This window comes from Sinocyclocheilus anshuiensis, unplaced genomic scaffold (assembly GCF_001515605.1).
Source record: "Sinocyclocheilus anshuiensis isolate Anshui unplaced genomic scaffold, SAMN03320099.WGS_v1.1 scaffold1102, whole genome shotgun sequence".
In the NCBI taxonomy this organism is placed as follows: Eukaryota; Metazoa; Chordata; class Actinopteri; order Cypriniformes; family Cyprinidae; genus Sinocyclocheilus; species Sinocyclocheilus anshuiensis.
The window spans coordinates 844,362-863,179 of record NW_015539924.1 but is presented as its reverse complement, the minus strand read 5'-3'; the positions used below and the strand labels follow the sequence as shown (position 1 = coordinate 863,179).

The window sequence follows — 18,818 nt, the reverse complement described above, 5'->3', positions numbered from 1 at the left end:
ACTGTTCTGGAACAGTGTTGTAAATACAACTTAACCACTGATTTCTAGTTGTGTCCTCTTTTGGAAGACCAAACAAAATAGTTTAGCTTTCGCAACGAAACACACAGCGTCTCCACGACATGTCGGCGGCGGCAACAATACTACAGCGAGAATCAAAGATACGCCTTCTTTCTTTGAGTATACATTTTGGCGGTGTTATGCAAATCTTCCCACACTGTGATGTAGACATGTGGGGGCGTGTTTAAATGAGGCGTTTTAGGAGGGCGTGGACGAGTCTTCATTTTTATAAAGAATATCTCTTTGGGTTTGAGACTTTAGTCTTTGCAACTTTAGGATCCTATCTATTCACGAACAGCTTGTAACACTCCAAAGAGAAAGGAAAACTTGAAATCGCATCATATGACCCCTTTAACAAATATAACAAAGAATGTAGAAACAAAATGCCTGTGTGCCATGGATAAGAAAACATATTTTGTAAAATATACATGTTAAAAAGCATAATTTTACAGCATTTTAAAAAAATAAATAAATAATTGATCAGCTTATTTTATGCATTAGACTGTTAACAATAACTAAAGATAACAATACAAATTCACATTTATCCTTACTAATGTATGAGCAAATGATGACAGACTTCAGTTTTTCCCAGAATGGTCTTCTAATAAGCATCTGTCTATCTTTCCCTCTCTTTTCACAGCTCTAGAGTACCACAACCTTAACACTTCAGTAGCAACCCGAGATTACTGGGTAATCACAGGTAATTACCTTAACAGTTCAGCTGCTAACCAGCACCCAGACAGCTATTTGCCAGCGTGTGTTACGTGATTAAGTCTAGCTAATGTTTTTCCCTGCTTCTTTTAAACACAGTCTTCCTCCTTGAGGAGAGCTATTGATGTATTATTTAGCTTCCTCCATCAACTGATTTGAGATTACATCGGATCAGAATATCGAGTGTGAAAAAGCTATTTCTAGCTTTAAGTTTTTGCACTCAATGTTCTCTCCGTTGCCTTAGCTAGCTCTTCCTCCCCCTTCTTTACCCCGTTCATCCTTTTTTATCACTGTCAGGAGAACGAATCCTTTTACCAAGGTCAATTCTATAGTAATTGCAGTTTTTTAGACTTAAAGTGTAAGAAAGGTATGTTCTCCTTGTCACCTTGCTTCATCCCTCTCTGTCGTTCTCTCTCTCTCCGCAGTAATTCAGGACGTTGACAGCTCTTCTCTTGAGGGGAGTTATCAGAGCTTTGCTAGTCTAATGGAGCAGCGGCTGGCGGAGCTCTTTCTGGTTGCCAGTCGACGTGGCCTCCGCTTCAGGAGAGCCACGACTGTGGGCGATTACACCGTCCAGGTGTGCCATCAGTTTGTTCTTTGCTAATTTTTCTTGTCCTGACTAAATATTTTGATGACTCATCCTGCACTACACAGGTTTTTAGTCCAGTCAAATGCTCTAGAATAAGAAATCCCCGCCCCCAATAGAACCTGCAACAAATTAGCAAGTGGTAAAATGTGTTCATGGCTGCAACATACTGTAAAAAAAGCTTATTTATTATTTAAAACAGTGGATGGGGACTATGTTACTCACGTTGAACGCAAAGAGGTTAGCCAATCATAAAAGAGGTCATTTGCATATAAACACGTGTTTTGGCGCAAGAAAATTCTACATGGAATTCAAGGGGAAAAAATGTGACAAATGTGTAGTAGAGTATGGCCCATTTAAAACTGAAAATTGGCCTCATGTCCAATTCAATTGAAGATTTAGAGTTTCTAAAGTTTATAGTGGAAATATCCAACATGAACTCAAGGTATTTTCCTCATACAGATGGTCAGCATTCGGCGGCTGTCTGGTCCTAAGAACCCAGCTGAAATGACCTACTACATACAAGTAGATGGTTCTCCCATAACTGGCACTGCTGCAGCTAAGACCCTCAACACGGTGGACTCTCAGACCATGGCTCTCACTCTGGGCTACTTCGTCCAAGTTCAAGCAGAGCGTATGTATATAATTCACTCCTCTAGCCCTGTTTCTTTCCGAACCATCATTTAGTTTCTTTTTATATGCAGGAAAACTTATGCTTCTGTAAGTGTTTACTGTATATCTTATTTAGAACTACTGTTTATGTTTAAGGTGTCAAAAGTGATTTGTACATTATAGTTTATGTTAGCGGTGCTTGCTAATGCTCATTCCTACGTTTGGTGATTTGACCCCTAATCAGAACTATTCAATTCAGTGTGCGAGTCAGTCAAACACTGTGTATGCTACTGACACCAGTGATATCTCTCATTGTATGACTCAAATTCGATGAATTTTTGCAAAAACTTAATCAGCTGGATATGAAAGCATATTTCCACTATAGAAAAAAAATAAAAATGGTAATTGCAACTTTTATCTCACGATTCTGACTTTTTCCCGCAGTTCTGAGTTTGTCAAACAATTCAGAATTTTTCTCGCAATTATGAAAAAAAAAAAGTCAGAATTGCATGATATAAACTCAAAATTGCGAGTTTATGTCTGACAATTCTCACTTTTTCTTGCAATTCCTAGTTTATATCTCTAATTCTCAGTTTTTTTCTCGCAATTCCAAGTTTATATCTTGCAATTAATTTTTTTTCTTCCACAGAATAAAAAACATAAAAAAGGTATTTGTGACTTTTTATATACTTTATTTAATTACCTTATTATTTTTGTTATTCTGTGGCGGAAACAATCTTCCATATCTGGACAATAAAATTAGCAGAAAAAAAATTCTAGACTTAAACCCAAATTATACTTTAATTTTTAGCGTCTGCAAGGATATAAGTTAGGGCTGGGCAATATGGCCAAAAAAATTATCACGATAATTTTTATCAAATCAGTCGGTATCGATAATTATCACAATAAAAGTGAAATCTTTATTTATTTCAAGTTTGTAGTGAGCTCGCACTGCGCTGCCATTTAAACTTTGATCCGAGTGAATAAACGGTCCGTGTGGCACTCTGTTTTGTTTCCGCTTTTGGTGCATAAACATTATCGAACATTTATCGAACTCTTCATATCGTTTTATCGGTTTAAAATTATATCGCGATAATTATCGTTATCGATTTATTGCCCAGCCCTAATATAAGTATAGTGCATATAGTATGCATGCATCCTAGTTTACATGTAAAAATTGAAGTATACAACAACAAATTACTGGAAAAGGCAAGGGAATTAAGAGATACCCACAACTCTAATTTAAACAAATACAACGACAATTTTATTGGTCATAACTTCTGGAAAGAATAGTGCAGACACTGAACAAGGATGGAACTTTTTGGAGTGCATGTGTTGACCACCTATATTTGCGCATGTTATTGAATAAAATATACAATCCTACGTTCGGCTGCATACATTCTCTAAGTGCTCATGTCAAAATTGAAGGAAACTTTGGACGCCATTTCAGGAGACCAAAAATCTCAGGCTTGGCAAGTAAGTATCTAGCTAGCAACCTTGCCTTGCCATTAGCTTAGCATCAAATTCTGCGCCACTTGCATTTATGGCAGAAAATGTGAAAATCTTTATTAATGCAAGAACAGACGACTGAAATATTTTATCAGTGAAACTCTGTGCAAATGAACCGAAAATTCTACTTTGACTTAATAAGGAACCAACGAAAGTGAGCATGATAATGCTGACTTATTTTTCCAAATGAGGTCTATAGCTATCTCACGCCGTGCTAGAGAAACCGCAGGGGATTTGGGTGTAGAGAGTTTACACAAGTTTACTTAGCTCTTAACTGGGGCGTCGAGCCCAGTTTGTCTGCCGGAGACGAACAAAGCCCCAGTTTTGTATGAATAATACACAATCAGACCCAGCAGTGGGGGTTTAATCTCCCAGATAAGAGCTACAGCCGAAAGACAGATTCGGCTCATTAGGAGCTAACCACAGACAGTAGGAGACAGAGGGGAGTTGGATTACTGTAAGAGAGTATGCTGGAGACGCAAGTGGCGGAAATCATGTGCAAACATTGTGAATGAGTCTATTGATTTCCAATCTATGTTTGTGATTGTGTTTGTGTGTAAACAGCGGTGGTCAAGAGTCTGCCTAGTAACATCTGGATACTGGCGGTCCTGATTCCTGTATCGCTGGCGATGGTTATGGTGGTTATGGCGGTCGCTATCATATGCAGGAGAAACCGAACCGTATTCAAGACCAGCGCGTTTCGCAACTTTCATCCCCGCACCAAGGTAGGCTTTTCCAAACCACGACTTTTCAAATAAACACATCACTGTCTTGTCCAAACGGGGATGGTTATGTCAGCATCATATTAATAAATCCATTTAACATACCGTTATAAGAAAGTCCAGTGACAATTGGTCTCATTCACTAATAACTGGAATAGAGATACACCAATATTAATATTCTGACTGACAAAGATAAAATGATAGTTATTTAAATTTATGACAGATATTATTTTCTCTGAAAAAAGAGAACCATTAGAACCATTTTATAAATAAAACAAGTTTAAATTATTTTAATATAATTTTATATATTAATTTAATAAACAGTTTAGAAGAATTTTCATGATTTTTAAATATTAATATTTTATGCATTATTTAATTTTCCAATCATTTCTAGATTACATTGTTTATTTTAATTAATATTAATTAATAATTATAACCTGAAATATTTATTATATTTCATGTTATAATTATTAATTAAAATTAATTATATTTATTAAATATTTGTGTGTGTATGTGTGTATGTGTGTGTTACATAAAAAATATAAAGAAGAAATTTTGTATTTAAATTATTTCTATTTTTTTTATTTTATTATTATTTTATTTTTATTATTTTATTTAATTATCTTTTTATTTATTTTACCTTTATTTTATCATATTTATTTTCATTTTATTTTATCTTTTGAATTGTTTTGGTTTTGGTTTGGTTTGGTTTCTTAATCTCAATTTCATGAGATGTCTGTCAACATTATCAATCCAGTTGACAAAAAGATTTAGCTTGGGGCAGCCAGCATTGGCAGTATTGAGACTTCTACTATCATAGTCTACATCCAGATAACTTTTGAAGTATGATAAACTGTCATGTTTACTGGAAATGTTCCTAGCAATGTTTCTAAAGAGGTCCTGTGTACCTGTGATGTGTTACCCGAAGCAAAATGTGTGCGGTAAATTCAGTGTGATGCTAGCCAAACCCTACAGCCATCTTTTCATTGTGGAAATGTCCACTTCCTCATCCTCCTGGTCAAACATCCTTCCCAGTGTTTACACAGAGCTGTATGCACATCCACGCAAGGCTAGCATCTCTCAGGCCGGGCTGTAATGGCTTTTCCTTGGCGGACAGTATCGCTCCCATTAAAAAGCCTCCTTCACAGAGCTCAGGAACCAGCAAAAAGCCAGCCTGTCACAGCACATCACCACACCAGCACATAGAGCTATGCCAACCATCCAGATCCATGCCAGCGCTGCCTCTATTTTATTATTATTTTCGATTTATAAACATGTATTAATTTATTACACTTAAATTTGTGAATCTCTCTCACACACACACACACACATATTTATATATATATATATATATATATATATTTTTTTTTTTTTTACATCTGAATATGTTGCTGGACATAAGCTTTTGGATTGGTGGCTTGTTCCTCAAACATTCAATGTTGTCACGATACATGAGATGTGCTGTTTAAACCGTAGAATGACACATTTCACTTTAATGCCACCAAAATGTCCCTTCAATTGTGTCTTCACTACATTTCCTGTCCAGACCTCATATCGAAGAGATGGGAGTTATCACCACCAGGTATTTCTGGCTTGTGCATGGGGCTTGGCTGCATGTTTGTAGTCCACACATCCTTCTTGTTGACTGTGCTTGTGGGAAATCTGTCCGCAGGGGGAAGGGGAAACAGAAGGTTATCTATCCTCCATGTAATCGATGAACTGTTCAGTAAGATCTAGTGTACTGAGAATATTTTTGATCTGCACAGCACAAATATCTCCTTTCTTGTACCTCCATTTGAGATTGCAGGACGATGACTAATAACAGAATGGGGAGGATTTTAAAGGTGGGGTAAGCGATTTTTCAAAAACGCTTTAGAAAACTGATTCGGGCTGACTAGCAAAACAAACTTGTAGCCATTCAACAGTAAGGGGCGTGTCTACTCATGATGTGGAGGAGAGAGCTCGAGTCCCACGGAGGAGCTCCGGAAGGATAAATGGAGGAGTTACGTCAGTGAAAGACGAGAGAGGACCAGGCCTGGACTTTATTTTGTGTTTTGTGTGCGGCAGTCGTCCGCGAGGGGCTGCCGCTTTACTTTCGTTTTGTATTTGTTTATTTTATTAAAGACTTTCTTTAAATGTTCACCGGTTCCCGCCTCCTTCTTCCCGAACTACGAACTTTGTTACATTGGTGCCAAAACCCGGGAAGAAGGAGGCAGGAACCGGTGAACATTTAAAGAAAGACTCACTGTGACCGCCCCTCTCGTCACAGTGAGTAACACCGTGTCTGCGCCGCAACAACTAAAGTCTGTCTAGTACACTGGACATGACAAAGCGACCGTTGAAAATCATTTGAAATTTGTGTCAATATGTCATGAATAGAACGCAGCAGCAGTTTTCTGTCTTGGATTTGTCATGTCGTGCCGCGCCGCATCCAGTGTAGACCATAGATATGTATATATATATGGTGTAGACAGCATCACTGATTATAATGAGTTCCATAGTATTTTGTCGCGCCGCGCCACTCGCGTCCGGTGTAGACACAGTGTGCTTTGTTTCACAGAACTGGGTTGCGTACATATGTGTGGGGCTGAGCTATCAAAATAGGGGCGAGACCCTTCTGGGGTAGGGGCGTATTTATTTTAGTGATTTCAAAATGTCAACATTGGCTACCAGAAAATCGCTTACCCCACCTTTAAGTATTGCCATCGTATTACTGCAATTATGATTTCTTTGTCATGATTATGAGGCTTTCAAATAGATCCAGACCAAATGCAGGTTAAGAAATTAGGCCACCCCAAGCTGAGCGATATGCCAAGGTTACATATATGCATAATTAGGTGAAGTTTAAATAGATTGCAAGGACTTTTCATCTAAAAGGGGATACATTGAATGACCCAACAGGAAGGAGCTATAGGATCTGCTATATGTGCTCATGTGTAGAGGGACGTTTTCATAGCAAACATAAGAGTTTCAGGTCATTAAGATTTTTTCCAAAGAAATTAATACTTTTATTCAGCAAGGATGCGTTAAATTGATCAAAACTGACAGTAAAGTCATTTCCAGTAACTGTACTTTCTATTTCACAAAGAATCCTGATTGAATGTATTTCAATTTCCACAAAAAATATTAAACTGTTTTCAACATTGATAACAAGAAAAATGTATTGATCGGCAAATCGGCATATTAGAATGATTCCTAAAGGATCATGTGACACTGAAGACTGGAGTAATGATGCTGAAAATTCAGCTTTGCATCAAACGAATACATTTAATTTCAAAATATATGAAAATAGAAAACAGTTATTTTAAATTGTAATAATAACAGTATTTTACTGTTTTTACTGTATTTTTGACCAAATAAATGCAGCCTTGGTGAGCAAAAGAGACTTTCTTTGTTGTGTAGAACTCAAATATTTAGCAGAATGTCTAAGCTGCTCTTTCCGTATAATGAAAGTGAATGGTGACCAAAGCTATCAAGCAAAATATTCAATGAATAACAGCTTAAATTCAGTCTGTGCCTCACGCAAAGTTATCAAATGCCTTCAAAAGATGTGATGCACAATTTATATACACTGCTTTTATGATGTTTTTATAGGGCTTTTTGTCCTTTTAGGAGCTTGACAACACACGATCACCATCCAGTTTAATTGTATGCAAAAGAGCAGCTTTGACATTCTGCTAAACTTCTGTTTTTGTGTTCCACTGAAGAAAGTAAGTTAAATGGGTATGAAACATGAGGGTAAGCCTTTTTGAGTGAACTATCCCTGTAGTAACTGTATTGTTTTTAGTAATGAAGTAAAACAATATGCAAATCAATTGTAATTATGATAATGGTCTCTTTGATCATACTCCCTCTTAGCCGTGTTCTCTGATCTGAAAACATTCCCTACTCCGTCCAATTAAGACATCCTTTCAGGAACATGATTTTGCTTATGCACGGTAATTTGCGGATCAGTGTATAAAGCGTTCGGTTTCACACAAGAGCTTCCCATGTTAGCATAAGGGAATTGCAGGAGGTGTGTGAATGTTCACTGGATGATCGGAATGAGAATAAAGTCATATAAGGATTTCAGATGCTGACACTGATGATACGTCAGACTCAGACGTGATCAATTCTATGTGTGTGCGCTTGCATGCTTTTTGCTTCAACCTGTCGATGTGTTTGAAAAGGCCTTATGTGTTTCCCCAGCTTGTTTGCACAGTTCACATCCCGTGCAAAACTTACAACCGGATTCTATGCTTAAATCAAATTGAACTTGGATTAAACTAAGATTTATATAAGGGGTTTGTGGACTGTCACGACTTGCGTCAGCCAGAGAAAGACTCTCAAATACAGTCGGAGGGAGCACAAGTGAATAATAGTTCAGCTGAGCATGTGAATTATATTTGAGTGGGATTTTATCTTATTCAAGGTCAGCGTCCGATAGAGAATGCTCAGGAAGATGATACTAAAATTAAAATGCTGCTTTTCACAGAAGTTTATACTTTTACTGTTTCTTTTTGGTGTTGTCAAAACATTTTCGCTAGTAATGCACAATAAATCAGTATATTAATAACTGATATTAAAATGTAATGGAATTGAATTTAATTTACAATTATTTAAAACAATCAACTATACAATTCATATATAATATAAATTATACAAATATATACATATATATATATTATTGTTTATATATTTATATATATATATAATAAAAAATTAAATAAATAATAAATAAATACATGTAAATATATTAAATGATTTAGTAATTCCATTTATAAATTCAATTGTTTGTATATATAATTAACAAAAAATAATAATATAAATAATATAATAAATAATTGATTATATATCATATAAAATGAATATATATATATTTTTTTTTTTATAAATAAATGTAAATTAAATCAATGTAGCATTTAGAATGATTGATTCATTTTTTCTTATTATGTTTTATTTTTAATTTATTACAACATTTTATAGAATTTTAATATTGGTTATGTATTATTTATCAGCCATAACATGAAAATAATTATCAGCTTGTTGCACTGGCCAGAATTTTAATATTATATATTCATCATAATTATTTTTGCGATTCTTCTTGATGACACAAGGTAACACCTCACTAATAAATCTTGTAACTGTGACAACAGCACATGCAAAGCGCAACCTATCATGAATTATTAATCGAATTAATCACACATTTTCCCCATTTACATGATAACAGCGATGCCCTGTGACACTTTTTTAAGATCCAACAGACACCCTGCCTCCATGCGCCCAGTTCTGCAGGAGATTGATCCATAATTCATTAAAACGAGGGCTTCATAGCTCTTCCATATTAAATATCCCATGGCAACTTGATGCATCGTATGCGGGCTCCATAAAATATAGTTAGACTCAAAGTACCTTCAGCCCATGAATAAATTAGGATGGCCGGCATTCCTTTGCTGATTGAAATAAAATGCCCGATGCTGCATTGTGTAACTCTTACTTTCTTCTCCCCCGTCCAATCACGGCGCATCATTTCCGGTCCAGCCCGTGCAGGGTTTCGACTACGCCAAGCAGCACATGGGCCGGCCAGGTGAGGAGGGTCTCACTGTCACCAAGGAAACACTTGTCCTGTCCCTCCCGGTACGGGACGCCCCTCTTACACAAGACAGGGTGGCGGCTTTACAAGATGGTACGGCCTCAAAAAGACCCCAGTCGACAGAGATGCATCTCAGGTGAGTGCTTTTATCATAGAACAAAGGAAGTATGTGCATATTTTTAGGCGTACCAGATGGAATAAGCTAGTATGATAGTATAACGCTCAACTCTCTATAGAACACTAAAGCCTTTAAAGCCTGAGCATCGTAAATGTTTTAAAAGCCATCCAACCAGATATGACCACACAGTTCTATTTCAGTTGCATTTCTTATCTTCTTCCACTGAAAAATCAAGTACACCTGAAGTATGACGTATAATTGCCACTGAGCGGATTGAGCTCTTGACTTTAAGACGCAGCAGGGCCAATGAGAACCGTGGAGGGAAGAACAAAGTACTCTGTGTGCTTAAGAACAAAGGCATTTGTTCTCTTGACATATTTTTAGAATCAAAATAAAGAAAGACAGACACGTATCACCAATGCCAACATCTGCCTGGTGCATATTGTATGATTTTGGTCATGATTTTGCCCTCTGATCTTTTTTATTTGCATGCATGTATATCTGTAATGGATAAGTAATTGTGCAAGCTCAAATGACCTTTTCCGTTATCTAATGCTCAAACTTTAAAAATGCTAATCATTTAATAATGTAAATCTTTAGGAAGTCTTTGGCAGATCAGATTTTTTTTCGAAAGAAGTCTCTATGCACACCAAAGCTGAATTTATTTGATCAAACATACCGTAAAAACAGTAATATTGTTAAATATTATTACAATTTAAAAGAACGGTTTTTGATTTCAGTATATTAAAAAATAGAATTTATTCGGATGGCAAAGTTGAATTTTCAGCATTATTACACATGATCCTTCAGAAATCATTCTAATATGCTGATTTGCTGCTCAAGAAACGTTTCTTATTATCAATGTATTAAAAATAGTTGTGCTGCTAAATATTTTTGTGGAAACCATGATATTTCAGGATTTTTTGGTAAATAGAAAGTTTAAACCAACAGCATTTATGTAAACAGAAATCTTTTTTAACATTATAAATGTCTTTACTGTCAGTTTTTATCAAGTTAATGCATCCTTGCTGAATAAAAGTATTAATTTATTTAAAAAAAAAATTGTACAGACCTTTTTGAATGGTAATATAGAATTTATGTCGAATTTAAAACTTTATTTAATTTTTAGTGTATTCATTTTTATATATTTGGACATAATATTGTTGTTGACAATATTGTTGACGACATGCCTACTTTTACCCCAATACGAAAGGCATTTGTTTACAAAAAAATTATATATATATATATATATACAGTAAAGTATCAAAGTATCACTGAAAATTTGCATAATGACTTGCTTGGGTTTATGTTTCAGGTCATATTTCAAATTTGCATGTTAAAAATTATGTTATGTAACACAAGTGGCCAGTCAGTGCTGTTTATTTGGGACCAAAGTCATAACTCATGTATATATTATATATTCAGACTATCACGTGTCTCATCGGGGTTGTATCGAACAAGCAAAAAATGTAAAGGACAGATCAAATCATATAGTGTTCACTGGAATTAAAGCACTTGATTCTTTAGATACATTTTTTAGTGTGTTATTCTTTGTCCCCATTGCTTCCAAGAAATGTCTTTTTTCTTCACAAAGAGCCTTCACAAACCTCCCAAGGTCCTTTTCTGATCCCGCATAAAAATGCAGATGAAAGATGGTAGGAAATTTTATCAGCGTTCAGTTCACACGATGCTCTCATCGCAAAAGCGGCCCTTCAAGGTCATTAAAACTCACCACCCCGCATCTCTGGTTTACTTAACCTCTCTCTGTGGGCCGTGGGATCGTAAATATGCCTTTGTGTCGTACGTGGGACAATGCGACAGAGAAAAAAGCACTGATCCTTGAAATGATTGCAGTGTGGCTTAGCGTTCCTCTCCCTCTCATTGTTTCTCCTTCTCTCGCTCTTTCTCTATTAACATCCGCGCTTATTAGTTGGAATACAAATGTATTCTGCCATTTGTTATCTCTCCTGAGTGGCTCGATTAAAAGGAAATGAGACTGCAGAGAGCAGGGGTGGGGAAATAATTATTTGGAAAAGCAAATGCGGTAAATACACGAGCATTTAAACCTGGCAGAGACAGACAGAGATGCATGCAGAGAAGCTAAGTACATTCACAGCTACAGAATCATGTATGATTCAGTGTGCCCATAGGCAGCTTGGGCAACGCTCGACCTAGAAGACGTGTGCGTGAGTTGGTGCGGCAGTGGCGGTTGCGAGTCCAGCGGGGCTGGGTGTTATGTAGATGGCAGATTGTTGTTTCATATCATATATTTTATATAATAACAATAATAATGTGTAATTATGTGTAATATATGTAATATCATTATTATGTACATTTAAAAAATAATCTATCTTCTTCACCATTCTTATGGTGTGTGCACACCAAAAGCTAATTTCATTATTCGCACAAGTAGAAAATAGATGTGAGTTCCCGCGGGGTGGCGCGAATAATGAAAATTGTGCTACGCGATTGCTGCAAATGCACAATATTCCCCTCAAACACATCTTCTGCGCAAGTTGAAAAATTTCAACTCGAGCGGGAATTTCACATGACGCATTGACGCACGAGCAAATCAAAGCTTATTGACACATACAGTTGTATCAGAATATGGAATATTCCTATTGCTTTTTATGGTGTGTGCACACCAAAAGCTAATTTAATTATTTGTGCGAGTAGATTACATACAAATTCAATGTAAAGATGCAAATAGACACAAATTCGCACCGGGCGATGCGTTTGCCGTGAAGGCACGATATTCTCATCAATCGCGTCTTTCGTGCAAGTTGAAAAATTTCAACCCAAGCAGAAACTTCTCATGACACGTTGTTGCACAAGCCAATCTGAGAAAAGTTTATTGACATGTACAGTTTTATCAGAAAACGTTTTTATTGTTTTTACTTTGTTTTTATTTGTGCGAATGGTGTGAAAAACATCCTGTGAGTAATCTAGAGCGAGTAATGGTGTGTGCCCACCAAAAGCAAAGCAAATATTTGCATCACATTTTTTTTCGCATCACTCGTGTGAATACAAACATTAAAAACAATAAAAAATGTTTTCTAATGTAGATGGCAGATTGTTGGCACGCATGCCTGAGAGATTAGCAGATTGAATGTAATATTCATATTTTGTTGACTGTGCCTTATTACCTTCTTCTTAGAGAGAGATGGGTTTCGGCTGAAGCTTTTATTTTGATGTGAAAATGAAATAGTCCTTGTTTCTGTAATTATAGGTAATTGTTTTTATGGTTCCCTGAGCTTTATGGATGTTATAATCTACAATTAAAGTATAAAATTAATGTAGAACCCTATTTCGAGCTCACTTTATTTCTGTTTTTCTGAGTAAAACAGATTTACTGAGAATTTCATACATGAATACATATGCTTTCTTTTTTTTAAATGTTAATTTTGCTGTATTCCATTTTAATGGATTAATCAAAAACATATCTAATTAATTTAATTCATAAAAACAACTTACTTTATTAAATTGTATACAATAATAGGGCCCTATGAAATTTTTATTTTATTTACTTATTGTTTAGAAATTCTGTGTTGTGTATTTTAATTTTTCTGGTAATCAACTGAAGGCGAAAACATTAATCTATCTTTTATTCCAATGAAAATTAAACAAACCCTTTAATTTAGGGGGCCCTTGGCTTTTGGGGGCCCAAGGCGGTCGCCTACCTTTGCCTAATGGTTAAGTCCGCCTCTGCTAATACAACCGGACATGTCAATGAGCTTTTCTCTGATTGGCTTGCGAGACAACATGGCATGCAAAGTTTCCACTCGAGTTGAAATGTTTCAACTTGCGTCGAAGACACATTTGAGGCGAATATCACGGCAAATGCATCACCCGGCGCGAATTCGCATCTTTGCGAATCTTTGTGAGTAGATGTAATTTCGCGCAAATAATTAGATTCGCCTTTGGTGTACACCAGTGGCGAGCGGTGACTTTTTAACCGGGTATGCTGAGTGATAAGACCCCCCCCCCATTGGCTTTTAGGACACTCAAAAGGGATTACAGATGACAAATAAGAAACACCATGGCAGGTGTCGATTTAAAAGTATGCACATTTCCTACCTTATTTGTAAATGGAAATTCAAAGATATGTTTTCAGTGGACTTTTAAAATTTGCTTTGCTTGAGAAAACAAAAATATACAGTAACATCGTTTTTTTCTTTTGATTTAGTGGAGTTGGTTTTACATCGAACACAATTTGATTTTCGGCAATCGAGATCTGACAGCAACAGCACATTTTTCTGCTTGGGCGAGCGCTTCGCGGACAGCTTACCTCACGCATGAAATCAGCCGTAGACCAGGAAATCACTGAGAACGCGCTACAATCCTGAAGAGTCATAGCAATAGAGCGGAGGCGAGAAAGCTGCGGAGAATCCGCTCGCCCGGAAGCAACCATAACTGACGTAGATTTAGAGAAAATTACTGCCGTTTGGCAAATAAATCATTTTACGTACTTATTCCTAACTCTTTACGCTTTAAGTTACATTTCAAATGACAAGGGATCAACTTATAATCATGTTTATATGAATTATCCCATGAACTTATTCTCTCAAATGGCCTGGGTATGCAGAGCATTCACAGCTTATATGGACGGAACGCCACTGGTGTACACGCCATTAGTTATATGCCATAAACAAATGGTCTGTAGATTTCCTTTGTCCTAGCAAGTCAGTGTTAATGTGATATGCTTGCCAACAATCTTTCCAGTAGTGATGTGTTAGAACTCTCGCCGGCACATGATGTGCATTCTGATATGTGGTCTGTGGCTCATTGTGGTTGTTGTTCAGTATTCGTCCTGTTGTTGAACATTCGTTTAAATGGAACAAAACATGATGAGTGGATGCTCACCCTACAGTGATGTCTGCTAAATGACACCACTGCAATTTAATGCAGGTTAACAGAGGCCAGAGGGCCCTGCAAGGCAACTGTTAACCCTGCATCATACTGCATGCAGCAAACTAACCATTGCCTCTGTTGCCATGGCTACCCGCAGCAGGTTGCCAAGCGAGGACGGCTCTGTTTCAAGCAACGAATCTGGGAAGCTGAACACCGGCAGAAGCTCCACAGCTCGGAGATCAACGGCACAGAAAGCACCCAAAGAAGAGCAGCATATGAGAAATGGTGAGAAAGACAGAGATAAAAGGAGCAACACAATTTACATTCCTTAGGATCATAACCCATTTATGAAGCCCATAATTACAATCAGGAACGCTGGATCTAGTTAAGAAATGTTTTTCTTAAATACATTTTTAAGTTTCTGAAATCAGTATTTTTGTCTTGTTTTCCAGGAAAAAAACACATATATATATATAACATATATATATATAATTAAAAATACTACATTTACTTTAAAAGTAAAATTGCATAAGATATGTTTGGATATTTTAAGAAAAATTAAGATTAATCTAAAAATATAATAATATTATTACTCATGAGAACTTAAATGGTAAACATTTGTGCAATTAGAAACATTTGTAAGTATTAAAAATTATAATATTATATTATATTATTGTGGGAACTGTGATACATTCATTGATGAATAGAATAAAAAAAAAAACAGCATTTACTTTCTCAATTATTTTCTGTCACTTTTGATCAATTTAATCGTCCTTGCTGAATAAATGTATTAATTTCTTGAAAAAATCTTACTGACCCTAAACTTTTGAACAGTAATGTATATGTAATTTCTTTTATAAAATGTTTGCACTTTTGTATATATTATACTATATTAATAGTAAATTGTGTAAAATTTTTGCTAAAAACTAAATGTTTTGCCACTGGTGTAAGAAAATTAAATAAAAAAAAATCTTTATATTTATAATAAATATTACAACAATAAATATCTTAAAAACTGTATTGAAACACTAGAATAATAAAATGTGACCCTGGACCACAAAACCAGTCATAAGGGTCAATTTTTTTTTTTAAATTGAGATTTAATTTTTCTGAATAAATGAGCTTTCCATTGATGTATGGTTTGTTAGGATAGGACAATATTTGGCCGAGATACAACTATTTGAAAATCTGGAATCTGAGGGTATCAAAATATTGAGAAAATCGCCTTTAAAGTTGTCCAAATTAAGTTCTTAGCAATGCATATTACTAATCAAAATTAAGTTTTGATATATTTACGGTAGGAAATTCACAAAATATCTTCATGGAACATGATCTTTATTTAATATCCTAATGATTTTTGGCATAAAAGAAAAATCGATAATTTTGACCCATTCCATGTATTGTTGGCTATTGCTACAAATATACCCCAGCGACTTAAGACTGCTTTTGTGGTCCAGGGTCACAAATGTTAAGAAACATCAGTCCTGCAATTGAATATGTAACAAGTATTTAGTTCTCATAAATGTTTTATGAGGGTATTGAAAGCCTTAAAACAACGACACAGTAATATTCTCATACAATTTTTTTTAAATACAGGAGCTTCGCCATCCAAGATATCTCACACACCATTAAACCCCCAAACTCATAAATAAGTGATTGCTCAGTATAATGTGCACCAGTGGCTAGTGTCAGACTCTGTTTTTGAGTATTTACAGCTGCTCTCTTTGCTGATCCCCTTTTTACCCTCCTGCTGTAATTTTATGACTGCACGAGTCTCCTGTGTCTGTTTGCAGACCATTATGACTCTCTAACTGGCTCTCTACGCCTCATCACCATCAAACCTATGGCTGCCCCACTCAACTATTCCTATCCTGACTCCTCCAATCACAGCCAAGACTCTGTCATCCTGAACGGAGAGGTGAGCTCGCTGTCACTGTGTGGAGATGGGCCACCTCATTAAGAGGCTTTTACTGGGCAAACCCACGCAGAACCTTTTCCACACATTTTCCCTCTAGATCAGCAAAAAAGGATTCTATTTAGACTCACTTACGGTCAGCTGAGTAGCACAAAATTGGAGTAAATAAATAACATCAGATTTTCACCTGCAGGTCAACGTGGGGCTGAAGCAGAAGTCGGACATCGAGCATTACCGGAATAAGCTGAGGTTAAAAGCTAAAAGGAAAGGTTACAGTGACGGGCCGGTCACTAGCGGCAGCGGCCACATGTACAGCCATCGAGACCGGCTGAGGCGAGAGAACGCTTCCCTGGACCTGGAAGATCTGAGGGGGCCGAAGGAGGACAGGAAACCCTCCACTTACGTAAAGTACCGCAGGAGGTAGGAGGAGATTAAATCCCTGCTCTTAGTCATCCCAAAATATTTTGAGGAAATGAAGCCAATTGCGTTTTCCTAGATACAGGATCAAAAAGGAAAATGAAAAGTGGAATTGATTCAGATACAGTGTATATGTGCTAAAATCAGGGGGAAAATTTACTAAACAGGTAAGGCACATTTGCAAAATAAAATAATATAATATAATATTTATTATAAATATAATTTATTTATTTACTTTTTTTTTTTGTTTATTTTCTTGCAAAACTTTTTGTTTTTAGGAAAAATGTAACACAATTTAATATTAATATAATATAATATTGTTGATAGTTTTGTTCATGTACACAGTTCATTAAAAAACATAAGTAAATGTAAGCAATTAGTTTATAAAAATTATTTTAAAAAATGGTGCTAAATAAATATAGCATACTTTGTTTTATATTATTTATATTTATTATTTTATTACTAATTCATATATAATTCTTATTATTGAGATGGAAGTTTCTTATGCTTACCAAGGCTGCATTTGTTTGATCAAAAATATAGTAAAAATAGCAATATTGTGAAATTTCAATTAATTTGCAATTTACAATAACTTTTTTCTATTTGAATATACTTTCAAATGTAATTTATTCCTGTGATGCAGTTGAATTTTTTCAGCATCATTACTCCAGTCCTTTTTTTTCCGGGATTGTTTGATAAACAGAAAGTTCCAAAAGTATATTTTAATTAAATAGAAAATGTTTGTAACATTATAAATGTCTTTACTGTAACTTTTGATCAATTTGCATGATTGCAGAATAAATGTATTAATTTCTTTTTAAAAAATCAGACCAACTCATACTTTTCAACAGTTATGTATACATATAAGATTTTCTACAATGTTTGTGCCTTTGCATAATTCGTTTTATTGAATTGTGTGCTAAAATAACAGTTCATGCAAATAAACAACACCATTCATTCTTAGTAAACTCTCCCTATGGCATGAATAAAGAGCTCTTTAATGCTTCTCCAGTGTTTGGAAATTAATATTTCATTGTGTTTAAGAATAAAAATAAACCACAATGTAAAATTAACCATGACTGCAATAACCATGTTGATTCGTAAGACAATACTGAACTTTTCAACAGTGACTCCCACAGGGAACCTGCATACTGGAGCAGGCAGTCTCTGAACACCCCGAGCCCTGTAGAGACAGAGATGGACATGCTGGTCATGAGGGAGCGATCTAGGAGGGGCATCCGCAACAGCGGCTACGATGTAAGCGCTGCTAGCCTCTTGCATCATGGGACCCTAAATCCCTGATATAAAGTCTTGTGCTGTAGTTTTTCCACACGCCGCATGTCATTCACGGTTCAGGGAGCCAGCAGAGGTTCTTTTTGCTTTAGTAATGACTCTCAGCTCAAGTTTGCTTTGAGGCTTAAATGAAGGCGATTACCTTTAGCTTTAACTTTAAAGCCAGTTTATGATGGTAAAGAGCTTGAGATGATGGTAGCCGGTGCTCTAACCCTGAATTTTGCCCACGTCGTCATGCATTATTGAATGTAATATTAAACGTTTATATGTGTGTGTGTGTGTGTGTGTGTGTGTATATATATATATACAGGTACATCTCAATAAATTAGAATGTCGTGGAAAAGTTCATTTATTTCAGTAATTCAACTCAAATTGTGTAACTCGTGTATTAAATAAATTCAATGCACACAGACTGAAGTAGTTTAAGTCTTTGGTTCTTTTAATTGTGATGATTT

General features: G+C 35.8%; 1 protein-coding gene across 4 annotated transcripts in view; it reads left to right on the top strand.

Annotated features, from left to right (window-relative positions):
• kiaa1549la (KIAA1549-like a) overlaps positions 1 to 18,818 on the top strand; it is a 55,083-nt gene that overhangs the window by 26,711 nt on the left and 9,554 nt on the right. For 2 of the 4 annotated variants that reach the window (XM_016483722.1, XM_016483720.1), the window contains exons 8-17: positions 698 to 757; positions 1,194 to 1,345; positions 1,817 to 1,988; positions 4,040 to 4,200; positions 5,744 to 5,779; positions 9,718 to 9,905; positions 14,896 to 15,023; positions 16,532 to 16,656; positions 16,847 to 17,073; positions 18,198 to 18,327. In XM_016483722.1, coding sequence (XP_016339208.1) covers positions 698 to 757; positions 1,194 to 1,345; positions 1,817 to 1,988; positions 4,040 to 4,200; positions 5,744 to 5,779; positions 9,718 to 9,905; positions 14,896 to 15,023; positions 16,532 to 16,656; positions 16,847 to 17,073; positions 18,198 to 18,327 — 1,379 coding nt within the window. The remainder of the gene's footprint in view (positions 1 to 697; positions 758 to 1,193; positions 1,346 to 1,816; positions 1,989 to 4,039; positions 4,201 to 5,743; positions 5,780 to 9,717; positions 9,906 to 14,895; positions 15,024 to 16,531; positions 16,657 to 16,846; positions 17,074 to 18,197; positions 18,328 to 18,818) is intronic. The other 2 variants (XM_016483721.1, XM_016483723.1) reach the window with 2 other exon arrangements.